Source organism: Myxocyprinus asiaticus, chromosome 8 (genome assembly GCF_019703515.2).
Source record: "Myxocyprinus asiaticus isolate MX2 ecotype Aquarium Trade chromosome 8, UBuf_Myxa_2, whole genome shotgun sequence".
Lineage (NCBI taxonomy): Eukaryota > Metazoa > Chordata > Actinopteri > Cypriniformes > Catostomidae > Myxocyprinus > Myxocyprinus asiaticus.
In genome coordinates, this window is record NC_059351.1 from 1,052,583 (window position 1) to 1,073,776 (window position 21,194).

General features: G+C 38.5%; 1 protein-coding gene across 1 annotated transcript; it reads right to left on the reverse strand.

Annotated features, from left to right (window-relative positions):
* Positions 1–78: 78 nt before the first annotated feature.
* arhgef38 (Rho guanine nucleotide exchange factor (GEF) 38) lies at positions 79–19,802 on the reverse strand. Its single transcript, XM_051705027.1, has 15 exons — positions 19,760–19,802; positions 19,366–19,625; positions 14,887–15,071; positions 14,132–14,249; positions 12,914–13,061; positions 12,802–12,819; positions 12,337–12,536; positions 11,900–12,033; positions 11,696–11,800; positions 11,390–11,512; positions 8,794–9,105; positions 8,204–8,335; positions 7,900–8,101; positions 5,176–5,387; positions 79–266 (listed from the first exon to the last, which is right to left on the reverse strand). Exons 2-15 carry the CDS (start codon positions 19,589–19,591, stop codon positions 84–86), a joined length of 2,298 nt encoding a protein of 765 aa, XP_051560987.1. The 5' UTR covers positions 19,592–19,625; positions 19,760–19,802; the 3' UTR covers positions 79–83.
* Between the last annotated feature and the right edge of the window lie 1,392 nt (positions 19,803–21,194).

Below are 21,194 nucleotides of genomic sequence, written 5' to 3' on the forward strand. Positions count from 1 at the left end.
AGGATTGGCCTTCATTAAGTGAATAACTCATACAGGTTGAAGTATTAAAAGAGACAGACATAAAAACGAAAAACAAATTCATTTTAGGCGTAGGACATTTTTCCCAGATAGTTTGCTGGAACGTAGCCTCTTTGTCCATTGGCTTCAGCTAACCACCAGTCTTTATTACCACCAAGATCTGAAAACTGCAGGATACGAACGTGCTGGTACTCTTGAAGTGTCAGCTCTTGGTCACAGCGCGCCTGGAATGCATAAACTGCATAGAACTAAGAAAAAAACAAGGATAATTAGTAACTGTTTTAGTTTAAAACTATAAGATACACTATAATGTTACATGACAGCACAGTCTGAGGCTGATAAACCAGTTTGTCTCTCGTCTCAAAGTAATCTTTGTGTAAGATTATATCCACGACATGACCGGTGGATGTTGCTGTGTATCCATCCACAGAACAGTGACCATTCAAAATAAAATGAACCAATAATATAGCCTAAACTGTGTCACCCCCTCATGATCAAACCATATCCTGATGTAAAAAATAAAGTACCACCCTCCCTCTGTACTACACTATTTCCAGTAATATTTGGTTTCACTCATGTTGCATTCCAGTTGGAATTCTGTTGTCTTTAATGCTTGACATTAAATCCTCTCAAGTACTCCAGGTAGTAGCAAGCAATTAGCATAAGTAATTTAATAAAAGATTTAGTATTAGTGATAGGCAAATTACAGTAAGAGAGTCTTAAGGAGCACCAGGATTACCGGTGTAGTGCTGAATTTTGACTCCCTAGTATCATTATGTTTAGGGATAGGTGTAGGGATTAAGGACTAAAAATGAAATGTTTTTCATTTCGGTTTGTTCTGAGCAAAAACTGTATTTTTTCGTTCCAGTTCAAAAGTTCCGTAGCCTCCCTTCCAAATGGCAACCGGTTAGAACAAAGTAAAATAACGGTTAATAAGGTTCTTTTTGAAACGCCAATCGCAGTGTTGCCAGATCTCGCAAGAGAAACAAGCAAACTGGTCTGGAAAAACATGCCCAAGGTAAACCACTCGCCTCAGCAAAATAAGCCAAAATAAGCAATTACATTGTTTTCCTGTGTGGTGCATTTATCAGCATAGACATCATAACAAGCATACAGGTAATTAACAGTTAAGTCATTTTAATTACAGATCTGCTTCTCAGTCAAAACCCGACAGCATCAAATTTGTTTTAATGCATCATATCTAAAAATAATTCAGTGAAGAAACCTCTAATAATGTTTTCCTTGTATTTAGATTAGCTCCGTGAACCCCATATAATTAAATCATTTCCAAGTCTATACCATTCGTTTGTGCTGATTTGTGTCGCAGAAATGAATGTTTGTGCTGGTTCGGTGTTTGACATATTAGGCATAATTTTTTTGGCTGTGTGACGTCACTTTCCACCCCATGTGATCCAAATCGCTCCAAACCGGTGCCGTTCGCTTGCGCTAGATTTGTGACGGTTTGTGCCGTTAACATAGCGTTTTCCTTTCTTTGTATTTAACAAGATAGCTTTTGGAAGCCGTGAAATCGCGCAGACTAAACCCCATGTCAATCACTCTCACCTGTCTCCATCGTTTGTGCTCGCTTCTGGTTTGTGCCGTGTTTGGTATCATTAAAGCATTAATTTTTGGGCAAACATTTAATTTTTAATCAACGGCACAAATCAGCACAAACGCAGCACAAACGAATGGTATAGATTTGGTAATGATTTAATTATATGGGGTGCCAACTACACGAAAGTGTCGTACCTGTATATGTAGTAATTATACATAGTTGTTAAAAAGGTCTTCATTCACAGAATGCGACATCCACAAGAAATATGTGTTTCCTTCAGGATCAAAGCACGTTTAATTTTTTCAATCCCTTTGGCCTTTGGGTTCAATCAAAAATTATCGAAACAAAATTAACCGGTTGTTCCAGTTTTCTGTTACGTTCTGCAAAAAATTTCGTTCATTTTTGGTTTTCGTTCCTTGAACCGTTTTTAGTCCCTGGTTTTGTTTGCTCTCCCTCATGCCATCCCAGATGTGTTTGACTTTCTTTCTTCTGCAGAACACAAATGAAGATTTATAGAAGAATATTTCAGCTCTGTAGGTTCATACAATGCAAGTGAATGGTGACCAGAACTTTAAAGCTCCAAAAAGCACATAAAGGCAGCATAAAAGTAATCCATAAGACTCCAGTGGTTTAATCCATGTCTTCAGAAGTGATATGATAGATGTGGGTGAGAAACAGATGCATATCGCCCCCTACTGGGCAGGAACTTACACCTACTTGATCTGTTTTTCACCCACATCTATCATATCACTTCTGAAGACCTGGATTAAACCACTGGAGTCTTATGGATTACTTTTATGCTGCCTTTATGTGCTTTTTGGAGCTTTAAAGTTCTGGTCACCATTCACTTGCATTGTATGGACCTACAGAGCTGAAATATTCTTCTAAAAATCTTCATTTGTGTTCTGCAGAAGAAAGAAAGTCATACACATCTGGGATGGCATATAGATGGCATGGCTATATTTGTTTTTATTTTTTATTGTTAAAAATTATGGCTCTCATATTATAAAAATGTAAATGCATTTAATCAGTCTTTAGAAAGCAGAATAAAACAGTAATAATCCGTAATATTTAAACTCCCCCCCCCCCCATTTTTTTTACACTTTATTTCTCTGAAATTTTCTGTGTATCCCCTAGCGCCTCCTTTGCACCCCTCTGAGGGTACCCGGACCCCAGTTTGAAAACCGCTACTCTAAAGTCCCATTCACAACCTACACTTGCCTGTTCATTTCCAAACCGCACGAACAATCCAGTGCCTTCTGAATAATTTTAGATAATAATATCAGAAAAATACTATCAAAGACAGATTAGAGTGCAACAAGATTAATATATATACAGGTGCATCTCAATAAATTAGAATGTCGTGGAAAAGTTCATTTATTTCAGTAATTCAACTCAAATTGTGAAACTTGTGTATTAAATAAATTCAATGCACACAGACTGAAGTAGTTTAAGTCTTTGGTTCTTTTAATTGTGATGATTTTGGCTCACATTTAACAAAAACCCACCAATTCACTATCTCAAAAAATTAGAATACATCATAAGACCAATAAAAAAAACATTTTTAGTGAATTGTTGGCCTTCTGGAAAGTATGTTCATTTACTGTATATGTACTCAATACTTGGTAGGGGCTCCTTTTGCTTTAATTACTGCCTCAATTCGGCGTGGCATGGAGGTGATCAGTTTGTGGCACTGCTGAGGTGGTATGGAAGCCCAGGTTTCTTTGACAGTGGCCTTCAGCTCATCTGCATTTTTTGGTCTCTTGTTTCTCATTTTCCTCTTGACAATACCCCATAGATTCTCTATGGGGTTCAGGTCTGGTGAGTTTGCTGGCCAGTCAAGCACACCAACACCATGGTCATTCAACCAACTTTTGGTACTTTTGGCAGTTTGGGCAGGTGCCAAATCCTGCTGGAAAATGAAATCAGCATCTTTCAGCAGAAGGAAGCATGAAGTGCTCCAAAATTTCTTGGTAAACGGGTGCAGTGACTTTGGTTTTCAAAAAACACAATGGACCAACACCAGCAGATGACATTGCACCCCAAATCATCACAGACTGTGGAAACTTAACACTGGACTTCAAGCAACTTGGGCTATGAGCATCTCCACCCTTCCTCCAGACTCTAGGACCTTGGTTTCCAAATGAAATACAAAACTTGCTTTCATCTGAAAAGAGGACTTTGGAACACTGGGCAACAGTCCAGTTCTTCTTCTCCTTAGCCCAGGTAAGACGCCTCTGACGTTGTCTGTGGTTCAGGAGTGGCTTAACAAGAGGAATACGACAACTGTAGCCAAATTCCTTGACACGTCTGTGTGTGGTGGCTCTTGATGCCTTGACACCAGCCTCAGTCCATTCCTTGTGAAGTTCACCCAAATTCTTGAATCGATTTTGCTTGACAATTCTCATAAGGCTGCGGTTCTCTCGGTTGGTTGTGCATCTTTTTCTTCCACACTTTTTCCTTCCACTCAACTTTCTGTTAACATCCTTGGATATAGCACTCTGTGAACAGCCAGCTTCTTTGGCAATGAATGTTTATGGCTTACCCTCCTTGTGAAGGGTGTCAATGATTGTTTTCTGGACAACTGTCAGATCAGCAGTCTTCCCCATGATTGTGTAGCCTAGTGAACCAAACTGAGAGACCATTTTGAAGGCTCAGGAAACCTTTGCAGGTGTTTTGAGTTGATTAGCTGACTGGCATGTCACCATATTCTAATTTTTTGATATAGTGAATTGGTGGGTTTTTGTTAAATGTGAGCCAAAATCATCACAATTAAAAGAACAAAAGATTTCAACTACTTCAGTCTGTGTGCATTGAATTTATTTAATACACGAGTTTCACAATTTGAGTTGAATTACTGAAATAAATGAACTTTTCCACGACATTCTAATTTATTGAGATGCACCTGTATATATATATATATATATATATATATACACAAAATTATGAATATTTCTATCTGTGCATGTGGGACCAGGACCACAATTCATTTCATCAAGCCTGTTCAAATCACTGACAAAAACTAGATGCCCCTGACCTTGCTGTTACAGGGGTAACAGATCTGCTACTTTGTGTTAACTTAACAAAGTATAGGTGGTCGAACAATTTTATGTAGGGGAGCTGAGTAAGAGCCAGTTAGTTTTACATTCTTAAGTTGCTCTATAGGCAACAAAAAATGGGACAAAATTAAAACTAATATACTTCATTATATTTTATTATGTCTCGTATAAACTGAAATGATAAGAAAACATCTATCATAGGGTCATAGAATCTTTATGTAAAAATTGACTATATGTCAAACTATACTGTATGTATAAATTGAAAATGATCAAAAAATGTGATCCAGCCCAAGGATAGGGGTAGGCTGAGTCATGTCAAGGGGCAAAATAAACCATCTAAAGAAAGTAATGGTAAACATGTATAATATATGTGATGCTGTAATGAGGGAGTAGTGATCTGTAGGGGGTTAGTGATGGACTAGTATAGGTCCTGGATTTATTTTTGGTCTTAGTCCATCTCTGCACACAGGACACCTTTAAATCCTATAGAAATAAATAAGGCTAGTGTAACACACACACATATACACACTTAATGTGTCTTACGTGCTGTTCCTCTGAGGGGTCCTGCTCGTCCTGTGGTTCAGACAGAGGGGACATACTGTCAGAAGTGCAGTACGGACTGAAGCTGCGGGTACTACTGCTCCTGCTGCCTGACACAAACAGACTCAGGTTGTCAAAGTCATCTGGCCTCTCAGTCACCTCTCGCTGGGGGTTGTAAGCTTTCAGAAATGAAGAGTACACATAGCCCTGCGTACCTAAACACACACACACAAAGAGAGACGTCATTATCAGCAGCAGGAGCTTGACTTACCTGCAGTAAGAGAAGCAAAAGAATTTCAGTCTTTAAAGTAGATGAAAGTAAACAAATAATAATACATATACTTTTAAAGTAATACAACTAAAATATATTTAATTTATTTGAATGTTTAATTTTGGCGTGTTCCTTTTTGTTCCACAGAAAAATATCAGCATACAGGTTTGGAACGATATGAGGTGAAAAATACCTTTAAGAATGATTTTGTTTTACTAGTCCCAAATCATATTATTTACCCCCCACTGACATGCACTGCCTACAGTAGGTGATGCAGGCTTTAAGTCACCTGACATACTTGGTAACAAACAGAACGGTGGCCGGTTGTGAAGCAACTGTCTCTGTGGAGTTAATGAGAGGCTAGTTTAAAGACTTGTGATGAAAGAGTCCTTAAGGGATTTAATTACTCTCTGCTGTAAGGTTATGGAGTGCTACCTCAGATAAAAATCAAACATTTCCACCAGTCATAGTAATAAAGTTTTTGTTATGATGCTTGATTTATGCCTTTTCTCATAGCCCGTTTTGTTTTCACCACATTATGAAAGCCTCATAAGTGCCTCATAAGAGGATGTGTGACAAATATCTGATGGACTGAGTTATAAAATTTCCATCATGGTCTATTTCTATCCATCATATTAGTTTAAATTTCCTTGATATGTGGTATATTTGATGTTTTCTCAATATAGTCAACATTTTCAGTTAAATATCACAATGCACAGTAAGCGTGAGTCTGATGAAAATGGTGTTATATTTAATAATTTGCAGATTTGGGGAACATGCTGTACTTTTAAGAGTGTACTTCTGTTAGCTGAGAGCGGCAGAGCACTCTGGCGATCTCTCTTGCGCACACACATAGGCCGGGCGAGAGAGAGTATAAAAATAGTGCTTTGAAAGAGTGCACGCTCTACCGCTCTTAAAGCATTAGTTCACCTCAAAATGTAAATTCAGTCATTGTTTACTCACCCCTATGTTATTTTAAGGTGGTCACCATAAACTGCCATTGTATTACATCACTGAGCACAACATTTTTTGTGATTGTGTTAAGAAAAAGAAAGGGGCCTGAGTAGCTCAGCGAGTAAAGATGCTGACACCTCTGGAGTGACGAGTTCGAATCCCAGGGTGTGCTGAGTGACTCCAGTCAGGTCTCCTAAGCAACCAAATTGGCCCGGTTGCTAGGGAGGGTAGAGTCACATGGGGTAACCTCCTCGTGGTCGCTATAATGTGGTTCTCGCTCTCGGTGGGGTGCGTGGCGAGTTGTGCGTGGATGCTGCGGAGAATAGCGTGAAGCCTCCACACACGCTACGTCTCCATGGTAACGTGCTCAACAAGCCACGTGATAAGATGCGCGGATTGACGGTCTCAGACGCGGAGGCAACTGAGATTCGTCCTCCACCACCCGGATTGAGACGAGTCGCTACGTCAACACGAGGACTTAGAGCGCATTGGGAATTGGGCATTCCAGATTGGGGAGAAAAGGGGAGAAAAAAGAAAAAGAAAGAAAGTCAAATGGGGTTATTACAACACAGGGGTGAGTTGACAACATGCTGATTGCTCCGCGCACAGTAAGCCTAATGCAAATTTCGTCTTCAGCACAGTCTGCACGGACTGTCCGTGTATGGCCCAGATTTTCTCAACAAGGGGACACTCCTCATATCACACAGCAGTCGTAGTCTGCATTCGTTGAATGCGTTCAAATTCGCTCGTGACCAAAAGAATATACTTTGAAAGGCAATGTGGCCTATTGGGCATGATCTGCTCCACAGCACGCCACAGCCAGAATAATCACATAAGGACACGTGAAGTTTAAAAAAAACAGATACATTAACACTGACCTACAAAATAATTTTTGCAGCAACCCAGGGGTTCAGGAATTAGCTGTTAAGCTGGTCCCTGTTAGCACCTGCTGGTAGATAATGGCACCCTCTGATGGCAAAAAGCACGATTCCCCATTGACGGCAGTTTAAAAGTAGCTGTGTTTTCTGACAAAATACAGTTTTTCCCAAGAAATCGCAGTTATTTCATTACATTATAATACATTTTTTTTCAGTGACACTGTTTTTGAAGGGCTCTTAAAAGTGTGAAATGGACTTATATTTCCCTCTATCTGTTTCCATTGACAAGTGATTGGTCACATCACACCCGATCCCAGAACTGAGCGACCACAAGCAAAGTCTCCAGATCACGTACTTCCAGGGAACCCTGCGCTATGAATAGGGATGCTAACAGATAGCTCTCTCCGGGAATTTTAGAGCTCCTTGGGAGCAACAGTGACTGTTCAAGCTATAAAATTATTTGAGCAAATCATTGAAGTCATTGAACAAAGTTCATTTTAGCACTTGAATTTTTCTGGAAAAATTATGCTCCCTCAAAAAAAAAAAAAAAAAAAAAACCACTCTCTAATGAGAAACTGGTTAATAGTTTTTGAACACTACATACATAGACTCAAACAGACTTACTTCCAGTGTCTACTAGCCAGCGGCTGCTGCTGCCCGTCGGGTCTCTGTCTTCCAACCGGGCCACCAGCTCCCCCTCCAGTAGGCTGATGTCTTGTTCCTGACAGGCATTGCAGTTGCGCTTGAGCTGGTATAGCTGGTCCACTGCATACTCTTCCAACAGCCGGGCTCTGTGCTCCTCTGTCTGTCTGGGGATCTCTGGGGGCTGTGAGATTTGTCAAGGGTTAGTGGGGGTTTCAATGCATTCTGTCCACTGGGACCTTAATGGCATTATATGTAAGCCACAATTTATAATTTAAAATCTTACCATTTTCCTTTCCCGTTTCTCAAAACTCACTTTGCGTTCCATCAGTTTTTGGGAATTGTCCTTGACAAACGCTAGGTTACTCAACTCCTCCATGATAGAGTTTTGCATTTCACTAAAGTTTGACAAAGGAACCTAGATGCAACAACCATTGCAATGGTTATAACAAGACATTAAACATAACAACTGCTCTATGCTTTATTTGTGTTTGCATTATAGTTATGGCTGTATTGTGATCTATACATTCAGGAACTGTTTTACAGAAAGTCTAAATGGTGAAACTAACTAATATCCTGTTTTTTTCTGTTTCACGTTGTCTGGGAAATGATATTGTATGCATGAAGATGCTTTTGTTTAGGAGACAATAGCCCAATGGTTTTAAATGACACAAATGTTGCAGATTTGGCAGTAACTTGAATCAAAATTTTACCCTTGAGCAAGATATTTATATCTGGGTTTTCTAGTGGGATTGTACCTGAATCAAGTGCTCTGTCAGTTGATTTGGAAAAAATGTCACATGTGATTGCTTTTGGATTGTAATTTTTAAAATTGCTGCAGTTCTTTTTTTTTTTTTTTTGCCTGCTTTAACTCACCGTTAGCTGGTGAACAGGTGGTCGGGCTCCATCCATCAGCTCTCTTATTAATTTCACTATAAAGATCAAGCAGTTGGTGAGGATCTTCCTGACGGCTTGGTTGAAAAATTGCAGCTCTTCAAGTAGTTGAGCATTAAGGGCCTGGTAATCTCTTTGGACCAGGCCCTGCTCCTCTTTAGAGGATCGGGAATCCAGCTGGCTGCAATAGTCCAGCAGTTTATCGTAGCGCTTCTGTATCAGCTTCTGTGGTGATGTAAACATCCCCAGCAGGGTGGATAGAGGAGCCAAAACCAGATGCTCTATACGATCTTTCTGTAGAACAGAAGCCATGAAAATGTTTAAGCTGGATGTGGTAAAGCTGACATTTGAGAAGAACTAGGCTGACAAGCAAAAGCATTAAAAAAATTGTTATAGCCTTTTCTTGTGAATACAAACATTTAATAGACATTTTGAATGTTGGGCATTCTGGTGAGGACTCTGAGCTCATACTGTGCTCTGTTCTTTCATCACAGTATTCCTCGGTCACAGATGGGCTTTCGTTTTTTCCCCAATTGTCTCTTTTAACTGTTTGACACCAAAATGAAAATGCTTTTGTAATGTAATTGACTCTTCGCTAAGCTCTGCCCCCATTGGTTAGTGCCGCTATCTCAGACAAGCTTTGCTTTATGTCCCATTGGAATGAATGGGAGACGGGTGACGTTGGCTAGATTAAAGAGTGACATTGCAAAGCATTTTTATATGCTGTGCTTCTTGAAATAAATTGCTCAATTAAGCAATTAAAGTGAAAAAACTGTGAAGACAGTAAATCAGACATGCCAGCACAGAGCGAGAAAACATAATCAACATAACATGCTTACTGTGATGTTTGAAGCAAGCAATGGAATTATCAATGATAAGTTTGTAAGACCCTATGAAGTGTATCCTCACATTCAAATACTAGAAAAGGTAGTGTCCTCCCAACTATGGCCATTTCAACAGAGAAATGGAATATATGAAGAATTTCAGTCAGGATTTAGACCCCATCACAATACAGAGACTGCACTTATCAGATTTACAAATGACTTGCTCTTATCATCTGATCGCGGCTGCATTTCTCTTCTAGTGCTTTTAGATCTTAGTGCTGCCTTCGACATGATAGATCATGACATTCTCTTGAATAGGCTGGAGAATTATTTTGGCATTAGCGGACTTGCATTAGCATGGTTTAGGACCTATTTATCAGACCACTACCACATTGTCTGTGTAAACGAGGAATTGTCATATCAAACAAAAGTTAAGTATGGAGTGCCACAGGGGTCAGTTTTAGGACCTCTGCTTTTCTCCTTGTATATGCTTCCCCTGGGAGATATTATCAGGAATCGTGGAATAAGTTTCCACTGTTATGCCGATGATACCCAACTTTATATTTCTTCTAAACCCAACAAAATTTCACAATTCTCCAAATTAGCAGAGTGTATCAATGAAATCAAAGACTGGATGGCCAGAAATGTCCTCCTACTCAATTCCGACAAAACAGAGGTACTAATTATTGGACCAAATACCTCTAAAAATAAGCTGCTAAAATATAACGTAGTTCGTTACATCATCTTATACAGTGAAGGACTTAGTTGTTATATTTGATACCAAACTGTCCTTTGAAAATCTAATTTCCAATGTTTGTAGAACAGCATTCTTCCACCTGAGAAATATTGCTAAATTACGACACATGCTCTCTGTTGCTGATGCCGAAAATGAATTCATGTGTTCATGACCTCAAGACTAGATTATTGTAATGCATTACTGGGAGGATGTCCAGCAAGATCAATAAATAAATTTCAATTGGTTCAAAATGCAGCTGCCAGAGTGTTGACTACAACCAAGAAATATGATAATTTTAGCCCCATTTTATAGTCTACCTGTTAAATTTCGTATTAATTAAAAAATTCTGTTAACTACATACAAAGCTTTGAATGGTCTAGCTTCACAGTACTTAAGTGACCTTCTGACACGCTATATTCCATCACATTCATTACGATCGCAAAATTCTGGCCTGTTAATAGTACCTAGAATATCAAAATCCACAAAAGGAGGTAGATCCTTTTCCTATTTGGCTCCTAAACTATGGAATAGTCTCCCTAACACTGTTCGAGATGCAGACACACTCACTCAGTTTAAGTCTAGACTAAACACTCATCTATTTAGCCAGATATACATCTAATTTATCCATCAACTCATAGTTATGCTGCTTTAGTTATGTCTGCCTGAACCGGAAACACTTCTCATATTCTATAACTCTGCAATAAATTGAATGGCATCTACGCTAATATTATTCTATTTGTTTCCCTGTCTCAACTTCGGAATTCATATCCCGAGTTACCAGAACCGGCTAGATCCAGTTCCGGTCCTTCATTTTCTGTTTATCCATGATTTTCCTGTAAAGCTGCTTTGAAACAGTGTGTATTTTAAAAAGCGCTATACAAATAAAAATAACTTGACTTTCAGACAGATGCAGACAGAAAGCTCTACAATATGCATTCGAGATATGAACATTCATGAATTACCAATGAGAAGGAAATTATTTTATTAACTCATTTTTTTCCTTACAAACATTACTTACAAATTGTTTGTACGGGTCATTGCCATTCCTCTTTTGCTGAAAGCCATTTGTGTCTATTTTGTCTGGATCCTTCATAATAGCTTCTAGGTCCTGTGCATTCTGAACTGCAATGGATATCATCTCCTATAATTTAAAGAGAAATATGAAAAACAACATGCAAGATGTGAGCTATTGGGAAATTGTTTATTTGCTCTACCGTTGTTTCAGTTGGAAAAATTCAGGTCTCAAATATGCCAATCTAAATCTAAAAATACCCAGAGATTACAGTGTTAAACTTTTAAAACAAACATTACATTGTCTTCATACCTGAGCGTAGAGCAGGTAACAGCTAATGTTTTTCACCAGCTGTCTCACAGCTTTCTCAAGGCTACGGAAAAGTTTTTCCTCCTTGTCAAATGCCTCGTCTCTCACCTGCAGAGAAGACAGAAGCCACAATAACACACTGACTTTGACACTGATTTCATAGAGGCTTGAGAAACTGGTTTCTTTAGCATTGTTTCATGATAGTACCTGTGGCTCAACACCAGTAAGAATCTTGAAATAGCTCGTCAGGCGGTCAGATTTCTTCCTGATAGAGTGAATGCTGAACTTGTTGAGTTTGCCCATCAGTGAGGTTTCATCATCACTCCTCTTATACTTCAGCACTGAAACGACATAAGTTTCATATACTTGTATCCTCCCAAGGAAAATAAGATGAACTTTACAACAGCGAAACTGAGTTTCATTTTATATACATGGGAAGGTTTAACTCAAAATATTTGATAAACTATGCCAGCACTATTGGAGAACCAATGCACTACGCTGTAATGCTTTTTAAGGTTCTGTACTTCTGAAAATACATATACACATAAATACATATACATCTAGAAATGTAAACTTATAGTATAGTTGAGTAATATAGCAATAATCTTAATAAGTTACTAATAGTACTGTACTAGAATCCTCACCAATGTCTTTCCTCCTCTTAAACTCATTAATGTTGATGTTTATGATCTTTACAGTGGTCAGAGCTTCCTGTAAGGGCCTGTTGTCAGGGTGGTCGGTGGGTGTGGCATTCCACAGTTCAGCCAATAGCAGCGGGTATTTCATGACGCGTTGTACTGGTTTAATGAGCAGAGAGCCCATGTCAAGCAAATTAGGCTTCCCTCTGCAAAATAACATTGAATTGTAAAGAAAACATAAGGACATTTTGTATTTTTTTTCCCCAGACATTACTGTACTACACTTTGTTCACTGTACACAGTCTGTATATATCAAATGGTATTTGTGTTAAAGTATCTTTCTCTCAGCTTTACTTTAAGAGTTACTACATGTCCAGTACATAGTCCAAAATTTAATTTAGTAATATTTATATACATCATTCATTTTTGTGTTGTAGGCTATTATACGTGAATCAGAAAAAGCATACTCACTCCTGGTCATATATTTGCCTGTAAGGGGAGAAACAATGAAATCACTAATATGAACTTCACGGCCAATAGCTTAAATGTTACTTTCATATCCAAGAGATAAAAGCATCATTACTTGAGTACTGATATACATCTCCTAAAATGCTGCTGGATGTCCTCTTGTCCCTCGTAAGACTTGAGTAAAGCATTAGCCTCATCGTGATGATAGCAGTAAATTTTGTATACCTCCTCCACAACAGCTTTGGCTTGGATGAACACTTCTCCTATTAAAAAAAAAATATATATATATATATATATAATTGGTATAATTTTCATGTGTGAAAGCAGGATATTAGCATTACACTTGTCATGTCAATTGTTTTGTTTTTGATCATTTAATTCATTTCATGCCACCTGACCACCAGAGGCTACGTTGCATTTCTTCTTATGTCTCTCAGTATGTTTCTCTCTACTGGCTGAGCTACTTGTTGAAGAAATATATATATATATCTTTTTCAAATAGCTTTATTAAAAAGCTTCATTCAGGGTTGATTCTAGGATTTCAATCTTAGGGGTGGGCTCAGCCCCCAGTGACACTATTAAATGAGTCGCACACAGGACGCGTCTGGCAGAAGGTATGCATACCACCGTGCAATGAAGATACGATCTGCCTCGCCATGGAGTGCAACTCGTATATTTTCCATTAAATTCCACCCAAATCATTATCAAAATACTGTGACGAGGAGGAGGGTGGGGCCGGGTCGTAAGGACACAAGGCCGGCCCCTGAATCGGGCTAATCAGCCAGGAGGGAGATAAAGATGAGCCGGAGGCGCCAGTTTGAGAGAGAGAGAGAGAGAGAGAGAGATGCACATGGCCGCTTTGCATGTGTGTCTGTGTTTGTTTATTGTTGTTTTATGTTGAGTTTTATCATTAAACTTTACATTGACTGTTTAGCCAGTTCCCGCCTCCTCCTCCTTGCCCAACCTTACCTGTTACAAGGACATAGATTATTTACTCTAGAGTTGTTCACTCTTGAAGAAGGGAAAAACCTTGTCTGTTACCTGAACCGCATTGACTTGTCATTCAGTGGGTCAAACCAATGATGTGCTCTTTCACAGCCCACACTCTAATGCTATTGGCTCGTGCTACAGTCAGTCTTTACAGGTGAGAAAAGCCACCAAAGCGCCTCGCACCTCAAACAAGTGCAACGTTGAGGCTGCCACTGTTTAAAACACTTATCTGCTGATTGCAATGTGATAGATTTTTAGGGGGGATGAGATGAATTTTAGGGGGGCTGAAGCCCTCCTAAAAGGGTCTTGTAACATCGATAGCTTCATTCTTTTAGAGAATTACCTATATGTTGTGTTTCAGGGTCAGGGTCAGCTATGGCTTCTTGTAGCCTGTGGAGCAGCTCAGCAGAGACATCATGCACAGACTCAATGTTGGTGAACAGTCGATCCACATCCACCACCTTTGACAAACCCATCAGACCCCATTATAAATCAATACATCATGGATTTATTGCATAATGCATTAAAAATAAATGTTAAAAGGTTTTAGTCACTAAGTAGATGCTTACCGGAAATACACAACACATCACAAAGAAAATAATGGTAACACTTTAAAATAAGATTACATTTAGTTAACATGATCTAACAATGAACAATACCTTTACAGCATGTATTAACTAACATATACTAACACATTTTTAAAATCAAAAGTTGTATGTGCTAACATTAGTTAATGCACTATGAACTAACAATATTTTTGTTTAATTAACTAACATTAACAAAGATTAATAAATGCTGTAAAAAATATATTGCTCATTGTTTGTTCATAATAAACAATGCATTAACTAATGTTAACAAATAAAACCTTGTTATAAAGTGCTACTGAAAAACCTTATTAAAATAAGAAAATTAAATAAGTTTAAAATTAAAGATGATTTGTTCTGGCTGAGCTCCACTTCAGCATGTTAACATATTGTGTGCCAGCAGACCTGTGGCAGCTTTAGGTTGCACTTAAACGTTCATGTACATTTTTGAGAGGAAACTTCTCTTTGGAAATATGTTTGTGATGGCTGTTGGGTTGTGGGATGGTGCACATGCCTGAGCTGCTCTTAGAGGAAGCAGAACCTCGCTTATGCAGAGCTCCAAGTCCTTCCGATAATCTCCCTCTGTCCTAACCAGCTCCTCAATGACCTTTGACCGTTTTATCATTCTCCTGTGGCGGATCTCATCTGGATCCATGGCTGGAGAGGTAGGTGATGAGAGATCATGGGGGGACATTTTCTCTGAGGTCAGGACAAAAGAAGAGATGAATTATACAATTCAGGTTCACGAAAAAAGATGCAAACACATACTGTATATTCCAGCCCATGAAATATGTCTGATATTTGGCACAATTTTTTAAATTATTTTTTTCTCCCCAATTTGGAATGCCCAATTCCCAATGCGCTCTAAGTCCTCGTGGTGGCGTAGTGACTCGCTATCAATCCGCGCATCTTATCACGTGGCTTGTTGAGCATGTTACCGTGGAGATGTAGCGCATGTGGAGGCTTCACACTATTCTCTGCTGCATCCACACACAACTCACCACGCGACCAATGGAGCGCGAGAACCACATTATAGCGACCACGAGGAGGTTACCCCATGTGACTCTACTCTCCCTAGCAACCGGGCCAATTGGTTGCTTAGGCGAACTGGCTGGAGTCACTCAGCACACCCTGGATTCGAACTTGCGAACCCAGGTCAGCATCTTTACTTGCTGAGCTACCCAGGCCCCCATTTGGCACAGTCTTTAAAATATAAGCAAATTGCTCTTGGACTGACCTGGAAAAATCTCCTAGACTGACAAGTGCACAATTAAACAGTTACAGTACATGCAGTTAACAACAAGGATCTTTTCAGCTGCATTGTTCTAATGATGAATCATAACTTCAAAATAGAATAGATGGAAATTAATAACTAAACAAACAGACAAAAAAAAAAAAAAAACAAAAAAAAAATGTATGCCTGCTAGCAGTCTGAGTGCTCTGGGAAGTGAAATGATTCTTTGTTTCCTGATTACCTCCATGTATCACTTCCTCCTTATAGAGAGAGAAAGAGAGAGAGAAAGGCTACCGGCAAAGGTGGAGTCAGGTGTCGTGTTACTCTCTGGCAAAGTGATGTAATGCTGAAAAAGCCTGTCAGCGTCTTCTATATAAGCTGCCCTCACACAGCCATAGCTGCAGCTCTAAAAAGGAGATTACTTAGCACTTCTAAAAAGATCCAGTCTTACATTTTGCAATTAAGGTTTAATATGTATCATAATAATAAACTGTGATGTTTTCTATTGCACAGTGCACAGATATTATTTGAGGTTGAAGTCTTAGACAAAGAGTTTGTTTGTGTGTTTCCATCATCTCATTCCCACAGAATCACACCAGATGTCTTGATGTAGCATAAGTTGAAACATCAAGACACTTTATTCATGACTCTAAGCTCTAACTAATCATTTCAACATTCATTATAGCAAATCAGTCTGAAAATCTTCAAATCAGTAATAAAGGATTCTCTGGTGAACCTGCAACTGACTCAGTTTCTGCTTTAGCATGAAAGAGAAACAAAAAAGCCTTTCAAGCAACTTTTCATTGAAGGCTGGCTAATGGAAACCTGTGGCACACAGAACAGATCACATTTCTGCAGAAAAACATGACACGACTGAACTGAAGCTTAGAGATGTGCTGTGAGATCAGTGACGGGCCTTTCTTTGAATGGTGATTTAGATCAAGTGCCTTTGCATTGGATCAATAATTATTAGCCTGTCATGCATTCAAAGACCAAGACTTTCACACTATACTTTCTCTGCTTGGTTTAATTTAATAACACAAAATAAACAAATATGATCCAATCTCTCTCTCTCTCTCTCTCTCTCTCTCTCTCTCTCTCACACACACACACACACACACGAAACCTGTCCTGCAAGTGTAAGAGCTCATGTCTCATGTGATCAAGTGTGTTTGCACTGAACATATTTTTTCTTCTGGGACAGACATGACACTGTCAGAAATGTGAAATTACATACAAATTTATTTCATATAATCTTACTAGTACTTCTAATACTTTCTAAGTGCTTCTTACTAATTTAATAACACAGTATTATTTTTTTTTAATCAAACTATTGTTTCGTTACACAGAATGTTCAGGGATCAACATTTCCTCAGCGAGGTCTTTACATATGATTACAAATACTGTCGTTGTTGCCTCATGATGACCGCATCCTACTGGCTGGCAATGACATACTATTTTAAACACTGCAAACCATAATAAGTTGACTATTTAATTGACTGAGTAAACTCGTTTTCTTTAATAGTTTCTCCAAAACTTGTGTAAAGTTCACTGAACTTAGAATGAACTTAACTATTTAAGTTAAGGTAAGTAGATGCAAGTACACTTAACTAAGATTTGGTATTTAAATGTTGCTGTTTCAACTGAATCATTTCAATTGAATGGACATTTAGGTCATACAATAACACAGCTTAAAACAGATAGTATTAACAGGGTCCAACCTGACCAAAGGGGACACAGATCACCCTAATGGGGACATCACACCAAACAACTAAACAACATAATTCTACTAAAGAGCGAATTCATCTAAGAATTCTTAATAACTACTATTTAAATGCCCCCCCTTTGACTAAGAAAACATAATTTAATAATACAAGCACAAGGGATTGTGGGTATTCTTTATAGTCTCAATTTAGTACACAACAGTTTACAAAATCTTAAATCTATGGATTTTTAAGAAAAATAAGTTCAAGGAACTTAGATATTTGAGTTATGAGCCCAAAACTTGACATTTCAAGTGATGTTTAATTAAGACAACTTGATTTTTCCAGTAATGACAACATTAGGGTTTACAGTGTACTATAAGAATGGTTGAATGTCTCAAATATATGAATATAATTTAATTATTATATTATATTGCATTAATATATATATATATATATATATATATATATATATATATATATATATATATATATATATATATATATATATATATATATATCTCCCCTTTTCTCCCCAATTTGGAATGCCCAATTCCCAATGCGCTCTAAGTCCTCGTGGTGGCGTAGTGACTCGCTATCAATCCGCGCATCTTATCATGTGGCTTGTTGAGCACATTACCGTGGAGATGTAGCGCATGTGGAGGCTTCACGCTATTCTCTGCTGCATCCACACACAACTCACCACGCGCCCTATGGAGCGCAAGAACCACATTATAGCGACCACGAGGAGGTTACCCAATGTGACTCTACCCTCCCTAGCAACCGGGCCAATTTGGTTGCTTAGGAAACCTGGCTGGAGTCACTCAGCACACCCTGGATTCGAACTCGTGACTCCAGGTGTGATAGTCAGCGTCTTTACTCGCTGAGAGACCCAGGCCCCTATATTATATTATATTATTGCCTCCTTGGGATGAATCGCTTTTGGGGTATTCGCTTTGAATAAAAGCGTGTGCTAAATGAATAAATGAAAATGTAAAATGTAAAAGGACCATGCCACTTTGCCGGAATCATATGCAGATATTCATGACTCGTTAATGAATAGTTCATTTAACAACTAATATGTCTCGGATAAAATGGTCATATACAGTATATGCAAATGATTCTAAAGTCTGATTGCTGATGCTTCTTTACATGCAATAGGAAAGTAAAAGTGCTGACATTTTTAGGCCAAAACAAATGGTGTGTAAGTTTAGTGGCATTCAATACATTGTGATTAGTATGAATGACATATTTTGTTTATATATGGACTATTGTCTGAAAACTATAGAAGCTTGTGTGACAAGTCTGTCTTCATAGCTGTGACATGTCCGCATGACTTAGCTGGCCTGACAGGCTTCATTCCCTGTTCAGTAGAGGTAGTAAAACTAGTTTTTCTGAACAGCTGATTACTCTCAAGTTATGATTGTGATGACATTCATGTGTCATCACAGTTATAGAGACATGACATGACATTCACATGAAAATGAATGCATGAATATCTTCCTGTTTCTTATAAGTTATAAATTCATTTTTTCTTACTCTTTGAGCCTGAAATGATCATGCAATGCAAAAAGAGGGCAGTGCTGAGTAAACAAACTAAACTTTAAAAGATTCGTAGATTAGTAACTTCCCGATACAGTAAACAACATAGGCACTGTGAATGCGCTTGTTTACGACTCTTCTACAGCCAGGTTCTGCACTGTGGCTAAGGTTCAGTTTGCATATGTGACATCAGTCCAGAGGGAATAGATTGCTCTCTCTGTAACATAACAATGCAACAGGTGCTAAGCACCAGTACACACACATGCCCTCTTTTTTCCTCCAATCCATATAAATATCTACTGGAATTTGAGATGAGTAATTGCAAGACTAATTCTGTGCTAATCTGCTGCTCTACGGAATAACAGGTAAAAAAATGTTTGGCCCCATGCATAACCACTGCTTTTGTAAGGTTACCAAGGCACAAAAATATCTGAAGTTTAACCACTTTAAGAGAAGCCAACTTTATGCAAATTAGCTGAAAAAGGAATAGTGTCACCAGCATGTGGATAATTACCTTTAAGTTTAGCATTATATTCTGTCTTGTCAGATTGGCTCCTTCTCACCAGGGTCCCGATGTTGATGTCACCTTTAGAAGTGTCATCATCCACAATAGTATCTGTCTTCCTCCTTTCTAGGTACCTTATGAAAAGTCTGTTTCCCCTTCTAATTCTTTTATCCTTTTCTTTTCTCTCCCCCTTTTCATTCTCTCTGTCATTCCCACTGGCCTGGTTGGGATCCATGTTGACCCCTCTCTGCGCCCTCTTATTTCGCTCTCTGATGTAGAAGTGAAAGGGACAGAAAGAGAAGGAGAGAGTCTGGGAAGAGGAACAGGTGCAGTACTGCTTCTATTGCTGTGTACACTAACTCCATTCAGGTAAACCCTCCCCCTCTTCTGTTTCCGGCCTTACCTGCCTCAGGAGAGCTGAAGCCACACCTCTCTTCACTTCCAAGCTAAGAGACAGAAAAAAAGGTGAGTTTTTAGGAAGAGATGAAGGATTCTCGTTTGGTCTGGTCTCCCTAAAAGTGGAGGGAGCAGCTGTTAAAATAAATGTGATAAGGTAGCATTTGCATGCCAGTTGGGCATGTGGAATATGATGAATACCCAGGGTTTCTATCTATCTGTCTGTCTATATGTCATTCTGGTCACATAAAAGCCAATACATAAACCACAAAAAATATCTGAAACACAGCCATCCTTCAAATATAGCTACTAAGCATACCTTGAAGTGTTTTTTTGTCAGATGTGTCTAAGAAACTTTTAAATCCCTCAACAGCTGGAAATACCTTGTTTCAGATTAGACAAATGGGTGCAGACAGAGTTAATATTAAACAAGAAGGAGGGTCTGATGACTTAAATTTGAAGGGCATGACAAAGTTCGACATGTCAAACAAGGCTGTAAATTTGTCGAATTGTGTCAACATTTACAAAGCATTACGACATCGCTGGTGTATATATCAACACAAAGACCAAACATGTGAACCATATGAAATGTCATGGAAAACCATCAATAGAGATGTGTTACGGGTGAATCTGTGGACTTTAAAATCATACAGATTATTGTTAAAATAGATAAGCTATTTATTAAATTTTTAAAAATCTGTTTTATTTATTAAATGAAGCAGTTTATGCACTCAAAATATTGCTCAGAACACTTAAACCAGGAACTGGTTGAGCTATCTTAATGCAGACTAACATGCATGTGGTGTTAGCTGTCTATCTGTGTAAAAAAATGTAGTCCGAAATTTCCCATACAGTGATGTGAATGTACAACTCACCCTTCATGCAGGGGAAATCTGGTTAATCTGGTATTATGAGCTGAACAACAGTGTGTTTCTGATGGAGATAAAGAATGAGTGAATGCATGCATTCTTCTGCCCACTACAAAGAGAAATATAAGAAGGATCAGATTGTGTTACTATTGTCAAACCAAACAGTTGTGAATTATTAAAATGACAGTAGGTAGGCTACTAGAGGAATAGTTACCTACATAAAGGATAAAAAGAACAATCAAACATTTAATGTGTCTCAGTATGCTAACCACTAGGTTATGACTCCCTTATAACCAGCATTTAATTGAACATTATGAGATCTCTCTTTAAAAAAAAAAAAAAAGAAAAAGAAAAAAGAAAAGAAAGAAAACTTGACAATGGTGAAGTTTAATTATACAGCCTCAAGGCTTGCATTCACATCTGTTTTTGTAGAAGCCACTCAAAAGAGTCACACAAAAGGGAAACCCTGCAATGCTTGTTTTGGCAATGGAGGCAAGGAGCGAGGTGAGATGAAGCTTCCAGAGAAGACAGGAGCAAGGATAAACTGATGTATCCTGTGTGGAATTCTTTTTC

Coding starts and splice junctions, on each gene's coding strand:
- arhgef38 (XM_051705027.1), bottom strand. CDS start 19,591: ATGGATCCCAACCAGGCCAGTGGGAATGACAGAGAGAATGAAAAGGGG. Junction 12,034..12,336: donor TAAGAGGAGGAAAGACATTG/GTGAGGATTCTA, acceptor ATGTCGTTTCAG/TGCTGAAGTATAAGAGGAGT. Junction 11,513..11,695: donor GTTACCTGCTCTACGCTCAG/GTATGAAGACAA, acceptor TTTAAATTATAG/GAGATGATATCCATTGCAGT.